General features: G+C 41.7%; 2 protein-coding genes across 3 annotated transcripts in view; one reads left to right on the top strand and one right to left on the bottom strand.

Moving 5' to 3' along the window:
* nck2a (NCK adaptor protein 2a) overlaps nucleotides 1-13,090 on the bottom strand; it is a 29,377-nt gene extending 16,287 nt beyond the window's left edge. Inside the window, exons 1-2 of one of the 2 annotated variants that reach the window (XM_034562458.1) lie at nucleotides 12,864-13,090; nucleotides 5,985-6,122 (exon numbers count right to left, since the gene is read on the bottom strand). The gene's annotated coding sequence lies outside the window, so the exon portion shown is untranslated. The remainder of the gene's footprint in view (nucleotides 1-5,984; nucleotides 6,123-12,863) is intronic. The other variant, XM_034562459.1, reaches the window with a different exon arrangement.
* An 8,524-nt stretch (nucleotides 13,091-21,614) lies between these two features.
* On the top strand, nucleotides 21,615-26,265 carry fhl2a (four and a half LIM domains 2a). The gene is made up of 6 exons (XM_034561563.1): nucleotides 21,615-21,632; nucleotides 24,020-24,195; nucleotides 24,316-24,490; nucleotides 25,497-25,666; nucleotides 25,775-25,961; nucleotides 26,114-26,265. The coding sequence occupies exons 2-6, from the start codon at nucleotides 24,040-24,042 to the stop codon at nucleotides 26,263-26,265; spliced, it is 840 nt and encodes a 279-aa protein (XP_034417454.1). The 5' UTR covers nucleotides 21,615-21,632; nucleotides 24,020-24,039.
* Nucleotides 26,266-27,124: the final 859 nt, after the last annotated feature.

Below are 27,124 nucleotides of genomic sequence, written 5' to 3'. Positions count from 1 at the left end.
CTTTCACATGTCACTTTCATTTTCTGTCATCACTTCAGTCCTCCTCTCCTGGGCAAAGCCGACATTGTTGAGTGAGGTCTCCATGACAACCGCCAATGGGTGGTCCCATTTTCACCGACAGGGGCGTTCCCCAAAATAATCTTACTTGAATCCCTTCACTCTTTGATTTGAGATATTTCTTGACAAAATATCATTAAAGTCAAAGAGAAAAGATGAGAACTTAATCTCCAGGAGCGTCCCCGAAAAACTTGTTGGTATGGTGGCGATATAATTTTTAGGCGGTACCAGCAGATTTCATGCATTGCAGGTTTTGACAGCAGAGTAAGACATGATTGTGCGTCACCAGTTATTTAATCCCTGCATCGCACATTATTACTATTTCTCCACTGGAACATCAACTCTTCTAATGCGTGAGAGGTCACATTTTAAAGTCGTTGTTTTAATTGGCATCGGCTTTGTTGAGGCACAATGTAGAGCATCATGTTAATTTATTTATTTATCCATTATTCTTCCGTCGGTAATGACTGCACTGAAAGATAAACAACGTTGAATCCCTTCTGCACAGCAGTTCTTTGTTCTTACATTCCTCTTCCGCCACAAATAGCCGACTTCAAAACTTGTTGGTTGCTTTCGCTGCTCCTTGATGGCCACTTTACCTCCTTTCACAACAGTGCGGTGCTTGTTCACTCTGCACACCTCCCTGCACTCTAAACACACGAGGCATCTCCTGTGGGCAGCTTGTTCTTTGTAGGGTTTACAACACAATCCTCTCTGCTGCAAGCCATCATCTATTAGCATACTTTTCCTTGTGTTGTTTTTAATCCTTTTTTTTCTCCACACAGCTTTACATAAGTGAAATAGGAAGGACTGTCTTTATTTGTAACTCTGTATGAGACTGTGTCTGTTATCCATGTCCTCTGGCACAACAACAAAAAGACAAGCACTGTAAAGCACAGCAGGGCAAATGCAGCGAACGCAGCTTTGATGTGCGGCGCTGCTTGTTATCCCTCGACTGGAGGAGACTGAGTAAAAAACCCGAAGGTGATGTTGTGTTTGTGTCCGACACAAAGAGTTGAGAGAAATAAAGTGTGCGCGTGAAAAACAGGTCACGTCCAGGTCAAACAACAAAGATGTTGCAGTGGCTAGAAGCTGCAGCATGCTCTTCAAATGAACCGTACTGCACGGCAATTTACATTTATTTCGCTAACCCTTCATCATAAAGTCTCCAAGGACCTTCTCTCTGAGAACATGCAGCCTAAACTGATTACACTGAAAATATATGCCCTGTCAAAAATATAGAGTGAAACAATATTTGGCTGGTAGTTTTATTCAACACTCTCACCTGAAGCAGGGGGGGGGGGGGGGGGGGGGGGGGGGGGGATTTCACAAGAACAAAATAAACAAACATCTGCAGGCTATGCAGAGAAAAATAGTTGCTCCTGCTCTCTGCCATATTGAGCATTTTGAGACTGGAGGCCAGCAATATTTCCACACTGCAATGCATTATTGGCTTGGAAACATTACTTTGTTGAATACGATGGTGGAAACAAATAGACAAAAAGGCCCCCCAGCAAAAACAAAGCCCTGCATTTCGGCTTTTCTTACACTCTCATATAAAATCAATAAATGTCAATTAAGCCATCCAGAGGCACAATAACAGGAACACTCAGCAGTAAGAGGATATACATGCTATGACTGTAACAAATATTATAAACATCCGGAATGACTAACCAATAGTAGTCAGGAGTAATGAGACTACACTCATTTCACGTCTATAAGCAGACAAATGCAGTACGATTGTGACCAATCAGGCGCCTCTCCACAGCTGTCCAAACCACTTATTGACGAGTCAGACAAGATATGATATGGAAATTAAGTAATTCATGTCAACATCATTTCTGTTTTTTTCCAGAAGAGACTAAATTATGAAGGGATCGCATAGTCGCAGGTAATTAGTCGCAATATAAATAAACAATGTGCTAAGTATGCGTCTCACGACACCATAGGGATGATGTTGGTTAAAGTAGGGCTGGGTGTTGAAGTGGACTGTATGCTACAGGAGGAAAAGTTTACGTACGTCAGTTTGGGACCTATAATCCAGGATGCACACTTTTCATCCTGCAGTGAAATGTGGTAAAAAAAAAATACAATTTATGAAGTAAACTCAGCCTCCACCACCACATTACAATGGAGGAAATGGAATCAAATGCTCTTTCTGCTGCTCACCACAAGAACATATTTTTCCAGAAAGGATGTCCCAGTTACTTTGGATAATCCCCGGGCCTCGGTTTGGTCACTTTATATATATTATTTATTCATATGCATGGATTAAAATGAGTACTGAAATAGGAAAAACAAAGCATTCGAGATTTCCTCGGGGAATAGATTCCTGCGAGTGACCCAGTAACCGGCTACAGGTCCTTTTTCGTCGTGACAAGAAGCTACAAACTGGCGGCGAACACTTTTCAAGGTGACGTGCTACGAAATGTTGATAATTAACCTTTAACAGAGCCAGTTATACAGTGCAAAAAAGACACAAAAGAGAAGCGGCTTGTCATAAAGGGGGATAGCAGGTCCATCTTAGAGCTCAGCCCAGCTGGAGATCAACTGCCACCGCGGTATTGGTTGCGTCATTAAGAGTTTGAGTGCTCGTACACGAGCGCCGTATCTGAGCCGATACCCAATACTGGTTTCCAACTCGTCACTCGCATGCAGTTAATCATGTACATAATCGTGCGTCTGTGAGGATCCCCGCTGGTGGCAGGAAGAGCTTTTTTCTCTTAATGAGGCAACAAGGGAGGGAAATTAAACACGCCGTGTCTACTGTGTCCACAATTTGCATCTTTGAGTTAATTCACTCTATGATTCATATGCGTGTGCAGGCAGCACCACCGCTGATGACCCTAAGCTGTATGGGGGAAATAAACTCATTTAAAAACTATCTACTCTCGGGATAGTTTGCGAAAGAATGTGAGGTAAAATGAGGTTAGCTCGTGCAGAAACTCGGTACAAAAAAAAAAAAAAGGTCCTCAGAAACTTTTCCTCTTCTCTGTGCACCACAAACCACTGTTGACTCCATCCCAGCTGGAGCTGTACCTTCTCTTTGTACCTTCTGCTCCATCGGTCTTCTCCCGCCTCCCTCCGCTATGGACCTGAATTATTCTCTTTGATCAGGTTCAGGCTCCCAAGAGAGAAGCCGACTGTTGTAGCATGAGCAATGCAGAGAGAATGGTGCAACGGTATGCAGACCTGTTGAGCGCCTTAAACCGCCATCATCCAGGTACAGATGTGGATCATTTACTCATTTACTGTCGAGTGGACCGTCCCTGTGAACAACAAGACGGAGGCTCAAAGTGGAAGATGCAAACTGAACCCTGTAAATCATTTCCCGCTGAAGGTGATAATTATCCAGATATGTCACAAGTCGATAGAAAGAAAGCTGCAGTGACTGTTGGAAACTAAAATGGATCAACAGTGGACGACATGTTAGATAACGATGGATGCATGCAGTCATAAAACAACTTGAAAGTGGCAAAGAAACAAGGTGTCACAGGGCAGTAAGTAACAATTACTTTATCGATGCATCCGAAGACTGTTTCCCAACACACCGTAATCAAAATGCACATCTTTCTGACCACCGGTCCAAAACCAAAATATATTGTTTGATCAAATCATGAAAGAGAGGCATCATACCTTTACATTTGAGAACCTGGAAATATCTAATGTTTGTAATTTTTGCATTGAAAAGAACAAAACAAGCTGCTGATTGGCCGTCTAATTGATTAATTAATTAATCTACCAATGGTTCAGAAGATTAAAATGTAACGGTTGCAAAGGGTGCAACTGTTCCTTCAGTACGTTGTCTTTTTTATTTTTTAAAGATACAGAAGTCTAAATGTCGTGAGTTACTCGTGTTATAAAACATAAGCAAACCAAAAGTGATCCGATTTTTACTAACAGTCAAATGGAAAGTTTTTCAAATATTCGCAGGGAAGAGAAGCATTTCACCGTGACATTAATTTCCCACGAGTGACTCTTATTTTCCACGACTGTCTAAATTTATCCAGGTTTTCCAAGACATGTGGGAACTCTTTCTGGAGGAGCATGAGAGTCGTTTCTGATATCCTGCTTGGTGTCCCACATGTTTGTTTGTCTCCGTTACGTAACCTTGTGTTGATGCCAGAGACCACAACACCATGTTGGAAACAGAAATGACATGTTGTGAAAGCTACATTGTTTTTCCTTGTGGATTATATACACGAGCCAAACAAGCCACTGCATAATAATCGCTGTATGCCTCCACAGCATCCGATCTGGCTTTGCACCGAGGAAGACATTCATCGAGGCCAGTCGGGAAAATGTTATTGGAATGAGTGTAGGAAAACAAACAACTACCCAAGAGAGAGAGGGGGGTGGGGGGTGGGGTTCAGAAAGTGTAGAAAGTAAGGAATAAGACATCATTAGTTCAACAATTTAGGTAGTATTCCTATTGATTTTGTACCTACATACCCCGCAGTTACGGAGAAACTCAATATGAAGTTCTGTAAACCCGAGGGGAGCTGTGGATTTGTGGATGTGACTCGATTTACGGCCTCATTTGAAACATGCTTCAAGACCTTTGTTTCCATTTGATTTCACCCTTCATATGTTGAATAGCTGTTAGCCTCCAGCATTAAATCCCCAAACAAGGAATACAACACCTGGCTAAACGCTCCCTACTATGGACGCCTCTAAAAATCATACCAGCAACTTCTATTTCCTTTTCTGCCTTTTAGCCGACGGCCAAAAAAAAAAAAGGTTGCATATGATGCTATCTCCATGTCATGGTGTTCATCTCTGGTTTGAATACTTATCCTCACCCGCTGAGCTCTCCTCTTCCCATTATGGTTTCTGCACAGTGGGATTTCTTTGCGTGACATTTTACGAATCATTCAAATGCCACTGCAGTCATTCGATTCGGCCTGAGCATAGGACGACATTTCTGCGTCTGACATGCAGCTGATATCACTCCTGCCACACGAAACACTAAAGCACCACATTCAGGAAGCATCTCTCCACGCACTGCTGGGGATGACCGAGGTCGCGCGCAAACAACTGAGGTTCTGCCAAGCTAAAACAGCAGATAAGGTAGATAGTTGTCCTGCAGCGAGTGTATATGACTGTGTGTGTGTGAGTGTGTGTGAGAAAGAAGAGACTCCACAGGCCAAATACTGTTTGTGTGCAGTCTTGAATTCTCAGGAGAACCCTGTGGCACTCTGAGCTATACATCTTATAAATAAAGCAGGATTTCCTTCGGGTGCAGCCATGTGTGTGTGTGTGTGTATGTGTATGTGCGTGTGTGTGCGTGTATGTGCGTGTGAGAGAGAGAAAAGGGCACAAATGGATTAGAGGAGAAGGCCTATCATATTGCTCCATTCAGTAACCGTATCGACTCCCAAGCACGCAGCTGCAGATTTTAGAACGAACAAATACAAAATAAAAAAAGACAATATCTTTACAGCCCACATGTTCAAAAATACATGAACTGGTGATAATCCGCCTTAAATTATTGAAAAGATGTATCAAATAAAAAGAAATGAAGCATTATTCTGTCCTCATGCAGATTTAATGAGCACTGAATTGTTAGCCATGATTAGCCACTGTGGTCCCAAAGGTTTGTCATTCAGAGGCTGAATGACAAACATCACGCTCGCTTGTTGAACAATCTCAGTTACTGCGGCACTAAAGTGTGATATGTGCCAATATATATGACCTTGAAGAAGACATTTCAGTCAACAATACCAAAATGGGGCTGGTAATTAGTAATAGATGTACGAGATTTAAGGCACATCAGGCGACAAAAGACTGAACATCGTTTTATATATTGCTATGAGACGATTTATCCCTGTGACAACCATTGTACCTTTTGTGGTAATAATTGCAAGGTCAACAGTAGAAATGCAGAGTTAACGTTACACAGTAATGTCGTAGGTATGTGCGCTTACATGTACGTTGAGGCAGGTTCAACTTTTTAGCTGGGTGACCGTTGTGTCAACACCTCCGCTGTGTCAATGCTGTGACCTCACTCCAATCAATGGGCTGGGTTGCTGTGTGAGAGTGAACGTGGCCTCGTGCTGTTGGTCCTGCACACAGAGCAGAAACTGATCAAACATTACCATCTGATTATATTCAATATCGCTGCCGCACAGCCGGTAGTCGGGTCTCAGATTCAGTTAGCTAAAAATCACTTAGCTGTTCTTGTTCACTGTGTAATTCTAACACTGTTTACCTCTTTGCATTGAAGGAGAAGCAGAGCTGGTGGAAGGTTTTCACTAAAGTTGAATTCCATGCACATAATCCCGCTCATCGCGCCAGCAAACACAAACAAACACAAACACACTTTTGTATGCGACTTCGGAAGCGTTCACTTTCTTATTCGTGGTGTATAATGTTGGCACTTCCCTTTAACCCAGTAAGAAAAACATTCCCAATTGTCTCTGCAGGCTGAAGTCACAAGAGTCATCAATGTGTTTGCTCTCTAAAGATTGGCATTATGGAGGAAAATACTATTTAATTTAAGATAAGCAACTGGCAGAATACTAAAACCCAGAGTTGTTGCACACTCTGTGGCACCAAGAGCTGGGAGTGTGCATTATATTAAATCCAACGAATTGCATAACGAGCATAATTCACTGAAGGTGTGCTAATCGTGTCGTCACCCTCCAACAATGGCACAGTTTCATAGATACAAACTCATAACCGGTCACTGGACCTCTTTAAAATGGTTCCCCCTGCTCCTCTCTTAAAAGCTGAAATTGCTAAACAGTTTTATACTGCAGCACATTCTGCTGTGTTGACCATAAGGTGCAACATTAATCTGCAACGACACATATGCAGAGCTCTATAAACAATAAAAAGGACCGACGTTTGTGTATATTTTTAAGATTTTAAGGGAGCGCGTTTAGGGTTGCATTTGATTTGTTTATGCTCGTGGCTACAAGACATCAAATATGAGCCCGTCTGACACCAATATTGTTTTGGTAGAGACGACTCGTCACGCTACTAATTTTTGCTCAGTAACCAGACAACATTCAAAAAGTTGTCAACAACAACAACAACGAGATGCAGCTGATATCTCTCGCTGCCAAAATGTTAATCGTTTCAACGTGTGAGGAGAGACAATATTTTAGAAACAGACGCCGCAGCAAATCCTACCGTGGGGGATCGTGTGAAGCGCATGCATGCAACTCTAAAATTTGAATTATCATAACTGAATAATTGACAACCTCGTCGAAAAAAAACAGCACTTACTCTGTGCGTCTGCCCATCACAGACAGAGTAGCGATTCTGGATGGCGTCATGTGTACTAGAGCGTTAGTGCCTTTCAAAGCATCCACAGGAATGGGGAGAGAGTGTTAATAAGGCTCGACCTCCGAGGGACTCGGGCGACGTGGGCAGCGATGCTCTGAGCGGCACGAGGAGCGCGGATCGTTCTGTGAACTACAGATAAGCAAAGCTGGCGCTCCGGGTGAGATAACTCAATGTTTGTCTGCATTCTGCCGGGGTTGTGCATCAGCACAGCCAAAAGGGGTGGGGTGGGGTGGGGTGGGGGAGTCCACTTAATTAAATCAATTAGAGCATGAAGGGCCTGTCGAAGCCTCCGCTGAAAACGCCACGATAGAACAAACTCAAACAATACATTAACTCTTTTCACGAGTCACAGAAACTACAATGACGGGTGAGCTGCGGCTCAAATACGTCGGCCTGAAAAGTGGAAGCGGCCGCCGGTTACGGCCGTGTCAGCTTCACAGCAGCCCGTCGCCTGGACTTTGCTGCAACCCGGGGGCCGTGGACTTAGAGCTTGCTGCGCCCTCTCTCCCTGCGGGGGGGGGGGGTGTTCGGATCCCACGGTTGTTAACCGTGGCGGACTATCCTCAGCGAGCGGTCTGCGGTGACCCACTTGTCCCGGCCCTTCGAAACACGGACCCCCCCCCCCCCCGTCCCGTTTTACCATGCTTTGCTGATTTTACTTTTTTTTGCTGTGTCATCACATTCTCTTTAAGAAGAATTTGGAAATGTCAGTGCTGGAAAAAAAAAAAAAAAACACTGCTAAATTTAAAAAAAAAAAAAAAACTAAATGGAAGATTTGGAGAATCGTGACACCCGTAGTTTTCATAATCATATACGTTACTTCCACATTCTTATGCTTCCTTCATTCCTTCCGTCATCTCAGGCTTTGGACATCTTCATGCACCATCCACCCGATTACTTTGTGTCAGGCTGAGATACTGTACCACAGGACTACAAACAGCTTCACTCCTTCCCACCCTCACACCAGCTCCTCTCCTTCCCTTCATGGTCACCCCTCAGCATTTTCAGAGTAGTAGGATTAGGCCCGGTGCCCAGTGGTGACACAAGGACACTGGAGCCAACAGGCTGTTAGTTCAGTGGTTGGGCTTGAATTAGGAACTCAAGCCGGGTGGCAGAGGACATGAGCGAGGCGACGAAAGAGATGGAGGTCGAGGAGGATAGAGTGCTTAAGGAACAAAAGAAAAACACTCAGGGGAGACAACTGAAACACTACACTACTGATAAGAAGCAGGAAATATTGTCGTGAAAAACAACACAAAAAATGTGTGAATTAACAGTAACGAGAGTCCACGCCGGCCGCTTTGTACTTGGCCACAATGTTGCTTTTAAACCAAACGCTTACATCAGCAAGCCAACGCTTTAACACGCCGACGTTAAACACAAAAGTCAAAGGATTACCAAAGAACACGTCACATGACTGTCTGAACCAAACGTTCGAGGTGTTTTACTGGATACGTGCAATCGTTGTTCTGCTGTTGGCGTCATTAGAAAAGTAACGAATCACCATCAACTTTAGGATTTGTCCTCCTTCATGAATATATCTGATCACTGCAATCAACCCCAAAAGGGCAGTTTGGACCAAAATGGTGGACCGACCAACTTTACCATCCCTGGAGCCAAGCTGCTCCTGTGATGGAAAAAATAAATAAAAATCACACCATTTAAGAAATATATCTTTGCAGCAATGTGATGAGAAGGAAATAATCAATAATATCAGGAATAAATCTATATAAATACTGAAAAGAAAAAAAAGAAAAAAGGACACGCCTTGTCATTAATGGTAGTACAAATCCTCCTGCTCTGCCCGGGTCATGGGGTCATGGAAAGGGTCCATTGTCATAATGCATGTACTGTCTGTTTAATGGATACCCATTCCCCAGATTGCAGATGAATACAAGGACAATAGGTTGACCTTTACATCAATACCAACATGGTGCTCTTTATGAGTAACGCTCTGTGTCTCCAGACCGCCCATCTGTGCTTTCACTTATTAATTCCTTCTCGGAGAGATTAGGATTTCCTCAGGGCGGCCAACATTAATGTCTACTAAGCCAAAATACCACTTTCGATCTCTATTCCCTGCTGCACAATAGCTTTTTGAAGGACTGGAGTTCACAAAATAAAAACAATGGAAGTGAAAACTAGTTGTCATCAACACAGACAGTGAGACATTATACATATAAAAAGTTGTGTGGTTTTGTTTGTAATGCCCAGACAGAAAACCAAAATGGAGCCGAGGGCCCAAAAATTATAAAATCATACGTCTACGGCATAATAAATATAAATGTAGACTACGAAAAAATGTTAAAACTTTGTGAAGTCTAAAACACCGTAATGTAAGTCGCTGTTTTAAAATGTAAATGTGAAAAAAATAATTGTTTAAACGCTTTTCTTACAGCGTGCACAATAAGAAAGAGATAATTCACATGACCTTGAAATTGCCATGTTAAATAATTTAACCACAGATGACATTATTAAAGTATTAATCTTTAATTGTTTAATTATCATAGACTAAAACGTGTAGACGCATTATATCCCTCCATGAGCCCGTCACATATAATACTCACAGTATCTTCTGCATACAGAAATAAGTCCATTGATATTTTAGCCTCGCAAGAAAATCCCTGCAAGTTGAATCACAAAAATAAATATTTATGTTTCTCCTTCCACCAAATCGTACACACAACTACAAACAGATGAATAAGAAACTGCGTAAGCACCACATGACATTTAATCACTTTGTGTGTGAGGACATTTTAGGCCCATTAAGCATGAGAGAGGGAGACGAGCAATCACATTAAAAATAAGAAAGCGGATTTGCGAATTTGTTGAGATGTGATTTAAAATGACATATTTGTGTGTCAAGTGTTTGACTGAGAAGCCAAGAAATTTAAAAATTGCAAATAGCGATGAGACACAAAACCAACAATGCAAAGAGACAAATTCCGGGCTGCGTATCGAGTTACGATTGTTGAATAGTCATCTTTTCGTGTTAATATCTTGACTAACAAGTGACACCAAGCCAAGCCTGCAGCCTCGTCGATCTGCCCAACTGGTAAAAGATGCGAGTCCCAATTCAGAAACTTTAAAATCTGCATTATGAGCCTGAAGGCATCATGAGGAGCAGATGAGGCGTCCATTCAACAAGACGGCAAAGCAAGCGAGAAATCCTGCGTCCTCGTGATCAACTGTGACCACGCCACCACCTCGGTTTTCCATAATACATCACGCGCAGGTCACTTCAAGTCAGATGGAGCTTGTCGACTTGGGAAATATGATATTTTTCAACCTGGAATGGCACTGCACAGTGTAAATAAGAACGTCAAGCAGTAATAACCCCCTGACCTGTTTGTTCTTTTTTTTTTATCAGTCAGTTAATCATTACAACCAAGACCAGCAATTTAAAGATTTATATTATTAGATAATCTGTAAATTATTTTTAAAAGGTGGATCACAAAGTCCAAAAGCTCAGAATATTCCATTTCCAAAGCTCTGAAAAAGAAGGAAAAAAAAAGCAGCAAATTCTCCCAATGAAAATGGGGGGATGTTAGTTTTCTTTAGATAAAAAAAAAACAGTTCATCGATTATGAAAAGAGTTGCCTATAAAATCGTATCGGCTCTTCTTAACTGCTAGAATTGTCTCACTTGTACACGTAGAGCCGCAACAATTAACGATTCCTCTATTTTTCACAAAGGGATTTCCAATAAGCTGAACCTTCAGCTGTCGATCAGCAAGAAAGTGCTTTTGTACTATTTAAAGAGAGAAATGCGTCGCACTGAATGTTGATCTGTTCAAAACTATCTCTCTTCCTGTTGACTCTTATTTCAAAACCCAGGAAATAATCAATGCCTTCACCTGCGTTTGACTCCCATGACGTTCAATACTACGAGCAGTATCTGGTAAATGTTTGACAGCTCAAGCCAAGAGAGACTGCAAGGGCCATAAACTGAGTCTTCACCTCTTGGCACGTTACACATGCAGCTAAACTTTATGTGGAGGCAGAATAAATACAGCCGAACAGCGTAGGGCTGCGAGGGACAATGATCTGAGTACTGTTTAATCTAGGGACTACTTTCTTTGATTTATAATGTTTCAATCCCATGTTTTTCTTCCCGATACCCAACCTTACTTATCGGCCAATGCTGAGTACCAAACATCAGTGCGTTAAAAACATTACAGTGTCAAAATATTGCCAAATTACTGACATTATACTAACGTTACATTCTCCGCTAGCACCTGGTATCGGTCGGTAATGTGAATGTGCAACTGATGACAGAATATCTGATTGGCCCGTAGACTTACTTACCGATACTCAATCAAGCATTTTAGGCCGTATCTGAAGCATCAGAACAACTTTACAGGTATTTGTGTAAAACGGAGTCAGAAAAAAACGTGTCATAGTCTCACCAGCACTCAAAAACTCAGATATTCAGCTAATTACCGTTGCTCCATTTGTTTAGTTTACAACTTAAAGAACACTTGATTTCTATATGGACCTTTAATTCTAATTTTATATATATATAAATAAAACAGAAAGTTATTGTAACGCAGGCTTGGCAGTCTGTTATTACACTTCCCTTCCAAATACCTGTCATTGCTGAGCAAACCGTGTCCATAACTCAACGTAACCATGGTGCCCTTAACAGAGGGCGTGTCTCCAGAATAGGTGTGCCATGAAAGTGTACCTGCACCCAAAACATTTTTTTTTTTAAATACTGCTTTGCAACGTCATGCGTCGTGACATTGTCGCCACAGTGCGTGTACAAAAAAAATTATTACTACTAATAGTATAATTCTGGATGATTCATGAGCCAGGAAGATAGTCGTTGAGGGGAGAGACGTGGTGTAGTTACCACGACGAGCCACTGGAAACAATGACAAGCTCGACATGTGGCACACAGTCGCCAATCTATGGTGTTATGGCAAATGTGGTTCATTGTGTAAGCTGCTGCGTTTTAAAACAATAGGCACACACACATGCGCCCTCTCTGCCGATGCACAAATAACGAGCTGTGATTTTTTTTTTCTTTTTTAAACAAGTAATTAAAGAAAACACAAAATGAAGAGTCAAACAAAACGGATGTATGCGACAGTAGCCTGCGCGTGCAGGCCCTTTTAAGAAGTGGCCTGTGTAAATATTGCAAAAGGGTAAGAGGGTGAATTTCAACCGACCGCGTTAGTTGGAGGAACAACGACAAGAAGAAGAAGAAGAAAAAAAAAGAAAGCCATTCAGACTGCGCTATATAACCGTAACGAGCACGCGCGTGAGGAAATCCAGCACCATGTCTAGTTAAACCTCATCTGGGTGGACAAAGACCCTGGCGTCAAATACAGAAAGTGAGAAGAGAGAGACACAAACTTTTAGGGGACGAGAGTAGATTTTTTTTTTTTTAAGTTTTCGTGAGAAAATAAAAAACAATAGGGATGCGTTTAACTAGCGCGTGAGCGGACAAAGTAGCCCGTCCACAACTGCACCAAGTTGCACAGTTGAGCTGCGGCTCCTCCGGCTTACCTTGGTGCTCGCTCCAGAGAGGCTGGGCAGACGGGGGGGACACGCTCCTCCAAAAAATGAGAACCCGCAAACTAAGTGACCGAGCACGCGTTAAAACGACACCAAAAAAATGAAGGTTTAAATCCACATAGCCTCGGCTCCCACTGTCTGTTGCTCTTTTAAAACATGCACTGGCTGTGGACTGCTCGACCTATCCTCGTTTGTTTTTCTGTCGCAGGCTGACTGCCTCCACCTCAATCACTTGTATCAAGCTCGTCCGGATGGACAACCCACTTCCGCTCGGACATTTCTAAATAAATCTGGAGTTGGGTAGAAAGACCTGCGAAAAAAAAATAAAAAAAATACTCCAATCTTGAAGGATACTTACTTAAAGTATTATCATGTACTTAAAGTATCAGAACAAGTACACTATTATATAGAAATATAACACATTTCCTGTTATATTGCTATATAATAGTGTACTTTTTCTGATTTTTATCACCAGCAAATATATGAAATAGCATATTAATGTCATGGTGTATTACCTAATAAAGCTGTTGGTCAATGTAGTGCCCATTTAAGATACTACTGGGCAGATTAGCAGTGTATTACTGCATCTTATTGTGTTTTTTTGTTATAGTTTTTATGTAAAAAGTAACAAGTTACTGCATGTGTCAACTAAATGTAGTGAAGTAAAAAGTGCTCTAAATTGCAGTAAAAGTCAGCAAATAGTGGTGGAAGAAGCATTCAAATAGAAAAAAATACCTGATGTGTTACAAGTGAAGGACTTATGTAAAGGTATCTAGATATTATTAGCAATAAATACTGCTATTAATACTAATCAGGAACACAATTAAATAAAGTCTAGCAAAAAGGTGGTGTCAATAAAATGTAATCAAATAACCTTAATTATGTTGCTTAAGGTCTTTTCTTACTTATCCTCTATTATTTTTGTTTGTATTCTTAGTCTCTTAACAACCATTTTGTACAACTCAAAACAGTTATTAAAAAGAAAAAGCAACGTTTAATTGTGAAAGTCACTCTTTTCCGGTGTGTTCGTGCTGTTTATCGGTGAGCTTGATTGCCGGTTGCGTTGATGACGTCACCAACGCCGGGACTGGTACAGGACAACGCCGGAGGGAGAGGGACGCGCTGTGGGGGGCTATGGCGCCTCTTGCTGATGACAATGGGACATTTGCTTCACTTTGTTTTTTTCATCAATTGTATTAAATGTAATAATTCTGAAACGAAATGGACCTCAGTGTGACTGTTGGGTCAATAATTACCTTTACATTTCAGATACAGGTACAGTCTACTACTACTACTACACACTCAAGACCACATTAAAAAATGATGAGACCTCATTAAAATAAGAACATTAAAGAAGTATCACAGCAGCAAAGAATAGGTGAAGTACAGATAAGGGAAGTGACACTACAATACAATGAGCTCATATATACAAGGTTACATGAACATGATAATTAACATGTTTCTATACACCTTACATAGGTAATATGAAAGAGTAGCCCATGGTTAAGTTGTGGGTGGGTAAAGTGATGAAAAGGATGCAATATTGTAGACTATTTAGTATTTTTGCCCTTGGAGAAAAATTAAACTACAATAGGTTTAGATAGTAGCTTACAGTTAAGCAGATATGATATTTAACAATGCTGAAGGTTTATCGCCAGAGAGAAATTCATTCCTGTGCTGATATTGGTCAGTGACATGAAAGCTGTGATATATTGTAAAATATTGTGGTGTTATATAACAGCTCGGAAAGATGACTGTTGGATGAGTAAACATTGAGCTTGTATATAATGACACTTGGTAATAAAATAAGGTTTGACATTTACTATAGGATTAAAGTTCATCATAGAAAAAGTGTACTCAATCAGGAATGTATTATCCGCGTTTCCTTTTTCCAGCTAATTAATTTTTTGGACATCATCATTTACCCATCAAATCAAAAACAATTAATTAAAGATTAAATTAAAGTTGAATTCAGTTGGAAAAGAGCTTTAAAAAGAACATCTTTGGCTATCTTTGACTCATTCTTCACTGTTTATGATGACAAAGTCAACAAGAAATACAGACATATACACAGTAAATCAAAGGCGTGCATCATATTCATGCCACATAGTTACAGTGTATGCCAGCCTCCTCACCTCTACAGACCTGTACATTCAATCTAAATGCACACACCTCTCATAGCCACACACACCTCATTTTACAGTTCATAGGTCAGGTACACTGATGCAACTTCATTCAACCTGTTCCTTGTTCTACAGCGCCCCCACATGTTCACTCGCTATTACTACACCGGAGAGGGCAGTTAAGGTTTCTACTCATCTGAGGTTGTGGGAAGCAAACAGAAAATGACAGGCATGAGGGAGAAAACACAATAGTTTTTTAAATCTGTGAGCAAAAATCAGAATAAAAATAAAAATATATAAACTTTCTCGCTTGGCTCTCCCATCACAAGGGGGCAGAGCATCCCTGACGGAGAAGCGTGTCACCATCTCCGTCACCACACAACCTTTTACCGGGTCAATATGGTGTGGTATTCAAATCACCAACCCAACTCCCCTCTCTGATTCAATACAAACAATTACTTTAATGAATTCATCTGATTAGAAAGACACAAGGAATTACAAGCACATGCTAGTTACAGTTAAGTTAGTTTTATTTATTTTAACACAGCTGATTTCAGGATTATTGGGAGGAGCCGAGGAGCATGTTTTCACTACAAGTTTGTCATTAGACGTCATCATTACATTTCAACAACTACGTAACATTAACAAGGGAACAGGGGATTCAAAGCTGACGTAAAAGTGCAAAAGCATTGGAATGGTTTGTCTTTATACACCTTTTCCTCTCGTAGGCCCGAGGAGACTTATTAATCAAGGTTGCAGTAACACTTGTCAACACTCTCTCTGCCACTGCTCTAACCAGGATGTCTTCCATTTTAGATCCACGCCCCTCATATTCTCACCAAGGACTCCCACTGAGAGACCGCTGAGAGCCGAGCAGAGCTACAGTTACAACGCCGAGGAAACTGGGTGTTTATTTTGGTGTCCGTCTCTAAGGCCACCTGATTGGAAGTGATGATGTACGCGATGAGCCGGTGGCCCATGTGCTATGCGTGCTATCCTGTGGCCTCCAGGCCGCCCGTGAAATGGGAATCCCACAGAAGGTCTTCGATGAAATGTGGGGTTATGTGCATATTTGTTGGGGCTGTGTTATCATGCATGCCATCTCCAAACCACCTTACGGTGGGAAAAAAAAATGTCATTCAGAGGCGCAAGACTGCAATTTGGGGATACAAAGCGAACATCAGGATATATATCTAATAACAATGAGAAAGCTGATTAAAGTTAGTGATTCAATCTTGTGATTTGTATGTTTTAACAGACTCTCTGATCAGTTTTTGAATACACAAGCTAAAACCAATGCAGTCTAATAAAAATCTGTGCAACAAATTATATATTTAAAATATCAGAAACACATCTTAGTTCAAACAAAAACAAAAAAAATACATTTGCAATCTTTGTTCTCTTTGGCGGCACTTATGTCGATAAGCTGTAATTGCAGGTCTGTTTTTGGATGATAACTTCCAGAGAAGTGCTTCTTGAGATTTTTCCAGGAATTATCGCCACACACACACACAGTTCATAATATACTTAAAGCCTCCTCTAAAGCTCACTAATTAAAACCTTTGCATCCTATGTGTTTAAACTGTTTAAAAACCCAAATAGATACTCTGAGAGACTCATGACATTGTTCCTAATTGGAGAGAGGCTCTCAACACCAAATCCTGAAGCTGAACTTACTTGTCATTGACCAAATCGGTAGTTTTTATTATTTCAGCTGTGATTTAAACAAAACCTAATCTTTAACCAAGCAGGCTGGTGCAGTATCCAATAATAACAGCCAGCAGCAGCATTACAAAGTGGGCACCGTTGGCCCCCCAGCTGCCACACCACCGGGTCCACTAGATCTTTTGGATCTGTATTCTGGAAAATTGTGCTTGGTTCTAGCCGCCACGGCAGCTGCCTTTTGTAACAGACAGAATTAGTAAGATAAATGTGGCCAGAGACTGAGGCGCCCAGTTGTTGTCTCGATAAGTGAGATCAGATGAGACTGCACACCCTCTCAGTGAATGGGACCACGAGAAAAACAACTAGCAATGACAGATTAAGTTATTAAGACTGGAACTTCCGACTGAAGCGACTTGAGATGAGCTGGATAGCTGGAGGACTGAGCCTTCGAGGAAAAGAAAACACTCCAACCCAGTCCACAACGTAGATGCCTCTATAAATGTTTTACCAAGGAAAGACAAAAACACTAAAGATGTAATAATAATTGTGTTATCAGGATCCTTTCTGCTCTACTTTTGGAGGCTCTCCATATGAATCTGTGTGCTTTCCAATGTCACATGTAACGGAGGAAAGTGGATTGTAGTCGTGCAGTGTTTGTTGGTGTAAGTTTGACTGCTTTGGGTGGGTTTGTTTTACACGTAAAAGGAAAAGGGAACAAAGACAAAAGACGAAGATCTAAATAGCATCTAAATAAAGTGTCTGGTGACTGCCGGGGTCGAAACATCCCTCTAATCTCTGCAGGGATTTAGCGGTCTGCGAACACAACACCGGGCTTAATGACTGAAGATTTGCTGTGTCATATATAGACCCACATCACTGCTCTGGCACAGGGCGCGAAGACAGAGGGAAGACGAGCGCAGGAGGCTTTTAATCGTCTTCGTAAATTTGCAACCACATTGACCATTGAGATGTGCACAGGAACAGGTGTTTTAGTGTGTGTGTGTGTGTGTGTGTGTGTGTGTGTGTGTGTGTGTGTGTGTGTGTGTGTGTGTGTGTGTGTGTGTGTGTGTGTGTGTATGTGTGTGTGTGTGTGTGGGGGGGTGGGGAATAATACTGTAAGTTCACGAGTTTGAACTTTTAACTTTTTCATTTGCAATACTTCAATTTGCTTTACTTTATATTTGAAATGGTTTTGTTTTGACCTGGTTTTTTACGTCCTAATGCATGCTGGGAATTATAACAGGTGTGCATAGAAGAATGAATGTATGCATGAGTTAAGGAGCTCCTTAAAGCCAATGGGATATGCAGAATCAGCTGTTCTCTCCCCATCTAAAGCATCTTCAGACACGTAAACACAACCAACATCTATATTACCATAGTATGGTTGGTGTTTCTTCTTATTTATATTATTTAAACAATAATGAGATTTGAGTTTCAAGTGATCCTGCAGCAGATACAAGATACCATGAACAGTAATCCTGCTCATCTCTGTCTGGCTGCACAATGAGTGATGGGGCCTCAGGCCATACCCTCCATATGGGATGCATATATAAATAGCTCTGAATCCTTTGCAGCCTAAAGACACTCTTTGACTAATGCCCCAAGCAGGATTTCTACCCTAATTATACTTGTGCATTCAAACAGGAGCACACAATTAAGTTTTGTGAGTTTTTTAGTTTTAAATGTTATAATTCTGCATACCTTTCTCATAAACGCATGATGTAAATTGTCCCCAGCTCAAGAAAAACATCTTTCAACAAAAATTATAAGAATGAAATTGTTAGAGCAAGTTGAAAGAGTTCAGGCTCGTGAGGCTAATTCTTGATTTAAAAAAATCCTCCCTATTCCCTCACTCAACTCAAAAGCAATTAAGGAACACATAACAGCATATTTCATTAAATGAGTACAAGCATGCACCACAGAAAATAAATATGTTACCATATTTTGGTAAATATGTGCAGAACTAGTTCTTGTTTTGAGCCCCCCTCAAAACAGAGCAGTCATGTCTACACTTTTTATTATTATTATTTTTTTTTTTAATACATTTTAAAAGATAAGAAGTTAATAAGTGAGCTTTACAGATGCTGATACAGATGTATTGTGCTATTGTTGGACATAGCCCGACTAGCTGCTTCTCCGTGTTCCAGTCTTGGTGCTAAGCTAACTAGCTGCTAGCTGTATGCCTCATATTGAATGAGAATAGTTACCACCCTTCCAATATATACTGTAAGGGTGGTAACTATTATCATTCAATTATCTGCAAGAAAGCCAATAACAGTATTTCCCAATATGTCAAATGTTCCTTTCATGCAGGTAATCTAGTCAACATCTAATCCAGTCTATGGTAGTCACACTTGCTTAGTTTACCCTCTTCCCACAGTGGGAGCCCAAAGTGATTCTGTCCCGCTTCATCAGCACTAATTGCCCATCCGAGACCTCCGTTATCGACGCTGCACGTTCTTTAAAGTCAGTCGCTGGGATCCATTTCAACCAGTTTGACGGGCAGTGTAAGTGAAGTTTTTCAAAAGGATCATATTGGATCTTGGGTGACCCAGGAGAAATTCCAGTTCATTTGGTTGCTGTGGCATTAATGATTAATAGTCCACTAGTGATGATGGGGTTGTCCTTGCTTGACCTTTGCACACATGGCTGTATTTGCAGCAGAAGAATACGCACCGGGCTTTAGCATCACGATAGCCTTGCAGGGCCCAGGACAGCTGCACCTTTATCCCCCCTGGCCTTAGCAGCTGAGTTGGAGCACACATGGGGAGGGACAACTGTGTGCCAGCTGGGGGACGGGGGGGACGGGGGGGACGGGGACGGGGACGGGGGGGGGGGGACGTGCCCTCAGCAATGGCACGGCTATCACAGTCCTGGCCACTAATTCAGTTGGTCATAAAACATATTGGCCCTCGCGGTATTAATTAGAATCACATGCCTAAAATTAAGTTAATTATTTATTTGCCAGGCCAGGGGTACTAGTCTAGTGGCACTATCAGAGGAACATCTTTACGGGCATATGTGATTAATATTAATGAGGAATATCTGGATTTGTTTTGTACTATTAGCACTTTAGATGAATGCATGAAAAAGTGTGAAACCAAATCCATTCCCAATGTTTTCCTCTGAATTCTTTCCTCGCATTCTTTTGTCTGTCGGACTTCAATTTCGCCGACTAGTCCAAATTCTCCACGGACCCTTTTGGTCCCAGCTGCCTGTTTCAAACCAGTGTTGAAAGGCATTCCTTGAGATTTTCCCCACAGGAATAAATCAAGTATATATTTATGACAGCATTGACAAGCTGTTATCTACCTTAAAACATTGAAAAGTTCATTTTTAATGATTATTCTAATTTCAGGTGGCATTTGGAGCACTTAGGAGTAATACAAAAACAACATTGTTTGATTAAAAAAACAACAACAACACATAGTTAAAAGCTGCTTTGAGCCAAATGCTAATGTTTATCAGGTATAATACCATGTTCATCATTTTAAGTGTATTATTAGCTGATGGGAAGAACATTCGCATTCTAGGTATTTGGTCATAAATTACAGTGATAAATGAAAATTGTGACTTGATGATGAGCACGATGAACAGTTTAGAGATAAATACTTCACATACTAATTTCACAACAATCCATCCATTCACAAAATATGTGAACCAGTCAGGGGGATCACCACATGTAATAGGATTCATCGCCATGGTGACCGCACAGAAAGACAGTGCCAAATTTCCATTTCAATACATCTTAATACTTGAGATCAAAGTAGTGGACCAGCAGTCATGTCGCTAGGATACACACACACACACACACACACACACACATACACACACACACACACACACACACACACACACACACACGGAAACGGACCCCCCTACACACACACACTTTGTGAAGCCCCAAAAATAGAACACTTGAAACTAGTGATGCATTTTCTCACTGGTGAGTGACCAGGGTCCACTGGGTCAGGAAAACCTACTTGAGAGAGAGAGAGGGAGAGGGAGAGAGAGAGAGAGAGAGAGAGAGAGAGAGAGGGAGAGAGAGAGAGAGACATACAAAGACATAAAAAGAGAGGGAGACAAAAAAAGAGAATGAGAGAGTTGGAAAGAGGGAAGGCAGATTTGGGAAGAGCGTTGTGTGGATGGAGGGTGCATGGTGTACCAGTATGAACAGGAGAGTGTGGGGGGGTTTGCAGAAAATAGTTCTTACACTTTTTTAGAACCCATGCGGGTGTCTGTCGTTACCCGGCCTGGATACTGTACCCGACACTTTGGAGGTTTGGGATTAAAAGCGTATTCCCCCGTGAGGAGAAATATAGGGAGGCAAAGACAGATGGGACATTTGAGTCAGGACAAATCTCAAAGGACAAGAATCTTTGACGTTCGACCCTTGGCGTCCTTTTCATCATGTATCAACTGGCCATAAGAAGATTATAGCATTATGTAACAGCGTGCATGTGTGTGTGTGTGTGTGCAATATTATGACATGTATAACCACAGATATCTCTAGCATAAAGAAAACAGCAGTTGATAACTTGCTTTTTCCTCCAGGAAGTTGGACGGGGAGGGATGTTACGATAAGGCCCGTCGTGGGGGAGAAACACAAATATTAGACGGATGGAGTGAAATTCATGTGAGCGAGCGAGCAAAGGGATCACTTATATCGCGTGTGAGAGAGTGAACTACGGAGTGGCCTTAAAAGGCCACGCATGGTGACTGAATGAGCGAGTGAAAGGGGGCCTTGGGGTTATCTCTGTGAAGCGCCGTTGTATTCATAGATCATCTCAAAATAGATTCCCTGCCCCTTTGCAAACCCCCCCCCCCCCCCCTCCAAGTCGCCCCTCCCCCGTTTTCAATTAGCCCTTGATGGGTGGAGTAATGCAATCAGGAGTAACTACGGCTCTCCCGGAGCCATCCTCTCTCAGTCTGCCCAGACTCGAGCACAGGCAAACACTCCTCGAACAGGAAGGTAAGAACCCAACTCTGTTCAACTCCACTATCCATCCATCCCTCCATCTTTCCACCCATTCACCCTTTCATTGGTCTCCATTCACCGTGTCTTCCATCGTCCAGGACACAGCCGCTCACTGTGCTCTGGCGTCCTCCCGTCTGCCTCCCCATCCACCCGCTCGTGTTCTCCTTCTTTTCCATCTGCACAGCACCTTTACTATTTAACCCCATCTTCTCTCTCTCCCCCATCTATCTGCCCTTTGTCTCAGAGACAGCCTGACTTACTCTTTTATTAAATCATCCATCTCCAAAACAAGACCCCTTCTCCCCCCCGTTAGTTCATTTCCAACCTTCTTTTCTCCTTTCTCATCAATCTCACACTTCCCTTCAACAAAACGGTGTTAGTGAGCGTGTAGCAGCTGATTGATATTCACTACCAGCCGGTTCTTTTGCTTTTGTTGTAGCTTCACAGCATTTGTTGCATTTCAGTGTGATGCAATCGCACAAGAAACCTTGTCGTAAAACACTTTTCAAGTGCACAAGTAGTACCTGTTAATACAATGCAACGGCTAAGGGATTAGAAAAGATCTCTTCATGCAAAAGGAATATGGCATCTATCCAGTAGCATGCCATTTTAGAGTTGGCGGAAGGGTTCAGGTTGAACTGCACTTTTCTTTTGTATTGCATTTACTTCAGGACTTAAAAGGAACATTTACCAATTTAGAGCTTAATTTGATTGTACAATTCATTCTTACAAGCCTGCTGTTACTGGCTGTTTTTAATATGTATTTATTCACCAGAATTGTTGCTTTGAAAGAGAATCAAGTCAATGTAAGCGGGCTGTGTTTCGAGGTCTCACTGTCAGAGCTACTGTAGTACTGATTTATGGATTGGACACTATACATGGTCGGATAACATTTTAAGGATACAAATATGCATCTTTAAAAACATTGGGAATTGTGAAGAGTTTCTAATAATTATAATACAAATAAATTGGAAATCAAGTGTGGCTATTTAAACCAAAAGAACCCACTTTCTGACATGATGCGCTAAGAGCTGAAATAGGCCAGAGAATAGGTCGAGGTCAAACACTCGCCTTCCTTAGTTTGGTCTGAGGGTCTCCCAGATGGGCAGCATCAAAGAGACCCCGGGAGCCGGGAAACAGCTGCATGGCGTGTCGGAATAGCTGGAAGTTTTATTTGAGGCAGTTGAGATTATCTTTTTTTTATTTTTAGGAGTCCGATAAATCCTTATATAAGCTAGGTGACTCATGGTTAGAGCAATAGACAATGAGGGAATGTGGGAGGGGTGAGAATAACTCAGAGCTGAAAGGACGGGCGGATTCTGCGCCTCGACTCCAGCCAGATAAAAGACAATATCCACAACAGATCACGCAAGAGATCTCATGTTGGCGCAGAGAGGTGGGAAGAAGCACAGTAAAACAAAAAGTGGGAATAATAACGGAGGAGCGACGCTGAATTAAAAACGAGGAAGTCAAACAATTAAGAAAGCCAGAAAAGAATAAAAGAGAGGTCAGGAGAGACACGCTTTTTGAGTTTCCCATCGTTTGTTTTTCTAGCCTCCTTATATGGCCAAAAGCTTTCCCCAACACATATAGTCACATCAGTAGCAGAGTCTGTGTGTGTGAGTGTGTGTGTGTGTGTGTGTGAGAATCAAACAAATATACAGGCTATACTATCCTTGGTCCAGAGAGTAAGAGAATGTAGGTATAGGTGGGAGAGCCAGAGGGCTTAACAGGGAGACTACAAGCAGCTGCAGATTGTGAGTAGCCATTATTACGACTGCCATTCGACCCCACTTATACACACACACACACACACACACATGGCCTGATGACAAGGGATACAGTTATCTGGTGCTGACAGCTGGCCGTGAGGTGATGGATGGGCCTGTGTACACTGGCATGGTAAGCGTCGGTATGCAACAGGGGAGGAGGGGGGGGGGGGGGTTGTCTCCAAGCATGGCTGATAGGAGTTATTTATATGCTTCTCATCTGTCACCTTCTACTTCTGACAGCGAGAACCAAATGAAGGACCGCTTTAGAGATGGGAGATAGAGAGATGAAAGGGAGCCGAATGCAACATGGGAAAGAAATAATCTGCCACGTGAAGTATCTTGATACCGAATGTGTCCCAGAAAACATTTATTGCGCGGGAATTAACGTTCTCTGAAAAATTGCTGTCTGTGTCAGTACAAATATGTATTTGAACTGAGGAGCGAAGAGACAAAATGGTCCACAAAGCTTTTTGTTATTGAGGCGGATGGGGTGTGGAAAATCATCCCAGATGAAAGCTGTTTCATTTGTGAAAATCCACTCGTGAATACTTTCTCTCTTCTCACTCGCTGCGTCTCTTTTTCTTTCCCTCTCTCTCTCTCTCTCTCCAGGAAAGAGGCTCTTTGTGAAAATGACGGAGCGCTACGACTGCCACTACTGCAAAGAGTCCCTTTTTGGGAAGAAGTATGTCCTGAGAGAGGAGAATCCCTACTGTGTGAAATGCTATGAGAGCCTGTACTCCAACACCTGTGAGGAGTGCAAGAAGCCCATTGGCTGTAACACCAGGGTAAGAGATGTCACAAAATGCATTGAGCATATGACCCCTAACATCTGTGGATTTTCCGTCTCGAACGCAATTCATCATCAAAGTCGGTCCCAGCTAAGCGTCCGTCTGATGTTCTTGTAGGACCTGTCTTACAAGGACCGCCACTGGCACGAGGAGTGTTTCCAGTGTTTCCAGTGCAAGCGTTCGCTTGTGGACAAGCCTTTCTCCACCAAAGATGAGAAGCTCCTCTGCACTGAGTGCTACTCCAATGAGTATTCCTCCAAGTGCCACGAGTGCAAGAAAACCATCATGCCAGGTAGGAAGAAAACCTTAAAAGAGAGCATCATATTTAAGCCAAAGCAACATCCGATTTATGACGTGAAAAGATTTGAGAATAGTGCTTCTGTGAATGGTTCACACGTGATTGTCTTCAATCTAAATGCTGCCAAAATGTGTCGTTATAGGCACAATAAATCAGTGTAATTATGTTAGGGAAAGTGTGCACAGCAGTCAGGAAATGTGTCTGTGGGAACATCAGGTAAATATACTGTCTAAGTTTGTGATGTTAGAGGTAGTTATTGTAGTGTAATCAAGAGGAAATGATTAGGTATAAGAGAAGGTCATTGGCATACATGGACACGTGTTGTGTGTAAACATTGCTACAAGGTGCATAGTATTGCAGGAGCATAATGGAGACATATTCATTAGTCTTTCATTCTATATGCAAACTACCTGCATTTAAAGTCGGCGGTCAATTTCAATCAATCAATACATGTTTAGATATAGTGGTGAGTGAAGATGTAAAACAAGCTTCTAATGATGAAGTCAAACAGTAATGAGGAGACTGGGTATCTGTGCCCTATTAATGTGTCTGTCCACAGAGAAGCAAATAAAGTATATATCATGTATCTAACAATATAATTAGGTGTGCAGAAACTGGGGAAAATCTAACACTTTAACTAAGAAATATAAAAAACACCCCTGATTAATAAACCATACACACGTGTATGGTGCCACATGTATTATCATATCATATTATTATTATCAAATTATACATAGTGCCCCATCTTTTCTCGTATCATATTATGGTGACCATTTAACTGTCATCACGATTGATACAAAGAAAAAAGGACCAATATGGACAATAAGGAAATTCTTAATATCAAGTTCAAAAGTTATACTCAAGTTTTTTTTAACATAAATTGAACTGGTCGTTCTGACAAAGACAGATAATTAATTATTTTAATGTATATTGTTTCTTGATTATTGCTGTCTTTGCATTCCTTCACCACCTCCATCCATCCCTCCGTGGCTCTCTGAAGGCTCCAGGAAGATGGAGCACAAGGGGAACAGCTGGCACGAGACCTGCTTCACCTGCCAGAGATGCCAGCAGCCCATCGGCACCAAGAGCTTCATCCCCAAGGACAACAACAGCTTCTGTGTGCCTTGCTACGAGAAGCAGTTCGCCATGCAGTGTGTGCACTGCAAGAAGGTAGGACTGATCTTCAAAAGTAGTCCTCAATTTATTCTCCATCTTCAATAAACCAATGTTTATGCCTGAAGTGCGACCATCTTGACATCCCTGTTCCCCTCTTATTAGCCCATCACCACGGGCGGGGTGACCTACCGTGACCAGCCCTGGCACAAGGACTGCTTCCTGTGCACCAGCTGCAAGCAGCAGCTGTCCGGCCAGAGGTTTACCTCTCGAGACGACTTCGCCTATTGTCTCAACTGCTTCTGCAACCTGTATGCCAAGAAGTGTGCCTCCTGCACCACCCCCATTAGCGGTAATCGCAAGTCATGCATTTTATTGTCCTGAAATTCTGTGAAAATTGTGAAAGGTGTAGCATGGGATCAAAGGAAAAAAAAAAACGTACACCATTTTCTTATTGCATCTTCCCGGTTGTTTCAACGTGGACTTGTTCTTCTTCACTTTCAGGCCTCGGAGGCAGCAAGTACATTTCCTTTGAGGAGCGCCAGTGGCACAACGACTGCTTCAACTGTAAGAAGTGCTCCGTGTCCCTGGTCGGCCGCGGCTTCCTCACCGAGCGCGACGACATCCTGTGCCCAGAGTGTGGCAAGGACATCTGAGTCAGTCTGAAGGACAGCGAACACATCTGATTGGATGATCGTGTTTCAATAGAGGAATAACAAAAGATACAATAAATACTATCCGAGCACAGCATCCATAGTATCTTTACAGCATAGCATTACTATGAATGTACATTTGTTGTATGCCATGGAATATAAACTACTAACAGTATTATTTGAATTTAGAAAGATTGTTTAAATACATTGTTCTTTGAGGAAAAAGTTGTCGCTAATAAAATAACATTGATGTCAAGATGTTTGCTTATGCAACAGCAACATGGGTGCAGATAGATACTGTATGAAGTTGAACATAAATATATAATAATGTAGACTGTCCACTTTGAAGTGTAATAACTGGCTGCTGTGTGCATGGACTAGCTTGATGTCATAATCAGTAAAAGGTTTTGTGAATGACCTTTGGTATTACCAATTAAATATATGAAAATGGTGTCTTCCCTTTTATAATTGCCAACTAAAGCTGCATAATATCACATGCATTTCAGAACTGTTCATACAAAAAAAAAAAAAAAAAAAGGGTGAAAATATTTATATTGGCTAACTTTCGAACAGAAAAATGTACACACATTTTGTACAAAAGGGACTGAAGGTTGTTGGGTGGAAGGCCTCTTAAAAGACGGGGAAGAAAAACAGCAGGTAAAAAAAAATAAGACGACAAATAGCCAATGAGATTTTTTCCATTGGAATTTGCAGTGTTGCTGAAACCAAATACACCATCAGAAAAATAATAAAAGAAGAGTTTTTAATGCATAGACAGACAGTCTATGGTTTTCATTATGGTTGAACAAAGAGAAGTCTTACCCCGCTGTGGGCCCGGCCGCTGGGGTTCAGTGATGCACTC

The sequence above is a fragment of the Cyclopterus lumpus genome, chromosome 21, assembly GCF_009769545.1.
Source record: "Cyclopterus lumpus isolate fCycLum1 chromosome 21, fCycLum1.pri, whole genome shotgun sequence".
Lineage (NCBI taxonomy): Eukaryota > Metazoa > Chordata > Actinopteri > Perciformes > Cyclopteridae > Cyclopterus > Cyclopterus lumpus.
Note: the sequence above shows the minus strand (reverse complement) of the source record. Positions and strands in the feature narration are given on the sequence as shown.

Coding starts and splice junctions, on each gene's coding strand:
- fhl2a (XM_034561563.1), top strand. CDS start 24,040: ATGACGGAGCGCTACGACTGCCACTACTGCAAAGAGTCCCTTTTTGGG. Junction 24,196..24,315: donor CCATTGGCTGTAACACCAGG/GTAAGAGATGTC, acceptor ATGTTCTTGTAG/GACCTGTCTTACAAGGACCG. Junction 25,667..25,774: donor AGTGTGTGCACTGCAAGAAG/GTAGGACTGATC, acceptor CCCTCTTATTAG/CCCATCACCACGGGCGGGGT.